The 3,123-nt window shown below is 35.7% G+C and overlaps 1 protein-coding gene across 1 annotated transcript; it reads right to left on the bottom strand.

Moving 5' to 3' along the window:
* Positions 1 to 5: 5 nt before the first annotated feature.
* CYP59 (cyclophilin 59) lies at positions 6 to 2,752 on the bottom strand (the record flags this gene model as incomplete). The annotated part of the gene is made up of 10 exons (XM_011018432.1): positions 2,488 to 2,752; positions 2,163 to 2,267; positions 1,850 to 1,967; positions 1,663 to 1,713; positions 1,324 to 1,415; positions 1,140 to 1,239; positions 455 to 577; positions 295 to 372; positions 120 to 166; positions 6 to 24 (listed from the first exon to the last, which is right to left on the bottom strand). Coding segments are annotated over exons 1-10 (831 nt in total), but the record flags the coding sequence as incomplete, so codon positions are not given.
* Positions 2,753 to 3,123: the final 371 nt, after the last annotated feature.

Below are 3,123 nucleotides of genomic sequence, written 5' to 3'. Positions count from 1 at the left end.
TTATAATCACGAATTATATCAGCCCTGCCATAGTCCACACGATGAGCATTCTATTTTTCTCACAAATGAGGGCCTAAAAACATGATTGAGTTTTTTTCTTAAGGGTTCCAATTACTCACGATATAACAGTTCCAAAGCGTGAAAAGATTGTATGCAAGTCCTCATCCTACACCAAGAAGTTGAAACAACTCAACAAGGCTTTAAGATGACAATTGCAGTAAGAAATAAGAAAAAAGGCACGAGAACGAAGCTCATAGATTATCGTACCACGGAAATGGAAAACAGAAGACTCACCTCAGTAACTGGATTTAGTTTACAAACAAATAGGACATTATCAGGAGGCTTCGTCTCAGCCTCAGGAATATCCCCAATCTGCCACACAAGATAAAAAAAGAATGAATTAATATGAAGATGGAATTTGAATAATTGGATTATTGTTTGTATAGATCCTTACACTCTCAAGCACAACTGCACTAGAATGTGCTTCCTTTGCCCGAAGAACCTCTTCTAGCTCTGCTGTGCCTAATTGCTCATCCATGGGCACCCAATCATCTTCGAGCCGCACCTCACCCTCAACCTAGTTACAATAATATGCATTGTTAAGGTAGGAAACTGGTGAGATGAGCAAAATTATCATTGAGACCAAAAGTTTTGAAAAGAAAATGAAAGAAAGAATACAGATTTAAACATGATTTGATCAAAATTGTCTCATACCTCTAATATAAAATCATCAGGTTGAAACTATTTATCTATCTGAGTTGATGTTACTCTTTCCTTGCCTTCACGTCTTTTCAGATCTATCATTTCATTTCTTCTTTTTATTTTGCTTTAAATTATATATGCCTTCAGAAGTTTTTTTGTTTAGTATTCAGATTACCGATCAATATTCCTTCACATTAAGCATTGATGTTGTTCGATGAGATCAACATCATTTCCAATTCAAGGATTTACCATTGACTTCCACTGCTATTCACTCTGATTGTGAATAGTTCACAGACAAATTTCTTTTTAATTGTTGGATACCATGCATAAACATTAGATAAACCAGGTCTGCCCATCCTTCTGAGCCACATACAACCTCGAGAACTAGTTTGTATAAAGTTCAAAATCATTTATCTTTGAAGAGCATCAACTAGCACCTCATCCTTTGGTTTTCCTTCTGGAGAAGCTTCAGGGATCAATTCTGCCAGTTGGGAAGGATCATCAAAAGGATCATCAAGTATATAAGTGTGTTTGATTCTGATCAAAGACAATGGGCACATGTTACTATCCAGAATTATAATCAAACATTAAACAACAATTGCATTTTGAAGAAGAACCAACCTGATATTTTTAAAAGGTCTATTCTTTTCATCCACATAAGCCTCATTTATCCTCGTTAAAGTTTCAAGCCCTTCTGCTATCTCTCCAAATACCTACAAGAGAGAAACAGTTTTGTGACTATCATAGAGAAGTGGAAGCCAGAGAGAAGTTCCTCTTAAGGGGTACACACAAGGAAACATCACGACCAAATAACCAACCGATGTAATTTCTTATTTCCATAACAGCTAAAAGCTCATAAACCACTTCATTTAATCCTTTCCACACTTAATGGTGTGCTGTGATTCATATCCTATCCCACTGGTGGTGGTTTATTGGGGGGGGGTTAGATTTGGAACTTACAGTGTGCTTCCCATCAAGATAGTCCAGATCATCACGCAGAGTGAAATAGAACTGAAAACAAGAACGGTTTTACAATCATACATCCAAAACACATATGCAAATTAACACGTGTGAAAAAGATTGCTTCCCGTTAACCATCAAGCAAGGAAAACAAGTCTTATCTTGTTTAAGACTCTTACTTATATACCTGAGAAGCATTCATATTTTCTCCAGCACTAGCCATTGCAACAGTTCCCGTCTTTGAATGTTTCAAATCAAGATGGATTTCATCGCCAAAAAATCGAGCCTGATCGCCATATAGAAATCTGATATAACCACCACATGTAACGTTACATGAGAAACCGGATTTACTTATTAATTACCAAAAAACTAGATTTCCAAAACCATGAACAACCATAAAAGATTTAGTAAACTCCATAAAAAAATGCTCCAAAATACTAGTGAAACCTAGACAGGTCATCAACATTCAAGTATATAATCAATGCATTTAAGACTCTTACTTATAGACCGAATCGCCACCAGCCCCAGTACCGGTAGGGTCACCAGTCTGTGCAGTAAAATCCTTCTGGACTGTGTGAAATAGGCAACCATTATAATACTTAACCCTGAATCAGCAAATACAAAACCAAAAATATCAAATTTTATAGCCAAAACACTTCAAAGATACAAAAATTTTGCTCAAAGTTGATAAATTTCACAGTTTTTGTCGAGACCCAGAATTAAGTTCTTGAAACCCGGAAATTGAAATGATCTACATGAAGAAATAGCAAAAAAAAAATAGCTATAATAGAGCAGTTTGAGATGATGGAATTAAAAGGGACTTACTTGCAAAGTTTCAAGAAGTTTTTGCAGGTTAACGGGCACTTGTCAGCGTATAAATCCACCACTATGTCACCTAAACTTGTAACTATTAGCACTGACATATTTTCTTTCTCTCTGTGACGGTCTGTGTTTGGTTGCTGAGAAAAGATAGCAAGCGGAGCGAGACTGAGCTGAGAAGGGAAAACAAGAAAAGAGATCTCTCGAACTCGAGCGGGTTCCTCTAGGATCCGAGAAAGATTGATTGGGTCGAGTACTGTTAAAATGGGCTAAACCCGGACCGACGTTTTCAAACCATTTTATGTGAGTTGGGTCTATTTTGTATCCATTGGGTTTGCTTGTGGGTTTAGTTCTAGTTGTTGATTGATTCTTGTATTTGTCTAAAGATACATTTCACTTGGGATTTTTAAAATGAGAAAGAAGGAGCCCATATTAGGTTTGAACTCTCAACTTCACAACAACTCGGGCTTATTAATTATTAACTAACAAAATAAAAACTAAGTCATATGGTCATTTTACTGTATCAATTTTAATGTATATCCTCTTGCGAATCAGGATTGCAATAATTATTTAAAAATAATAATAATTTGATCTCTGAAATTTATTTTGCACAATTAAACTTTTTTGAACTCAAATTTATAC

Source organism: Populus euphratica, unplaced genomic scaffold (assembly GCF_000495115.2).
Source record: "Populus euphratica unplaced genomic scaffold, PopEup_1.0 scaffold5675.1, whole genome shotgun sequence".
Classification (NCBI taxonomy): domain Eukaryota; kingdom Viridiplantae; phylum Streptophyta; class Magnoliopsida; order Malpighiales; family Salicaceae; genus Populus; species Populus euphratica.
Note: the sequence above shows the minus strand (reverse complement) of the source record. Positions and strands in the feature narration are given on the sequence as shown.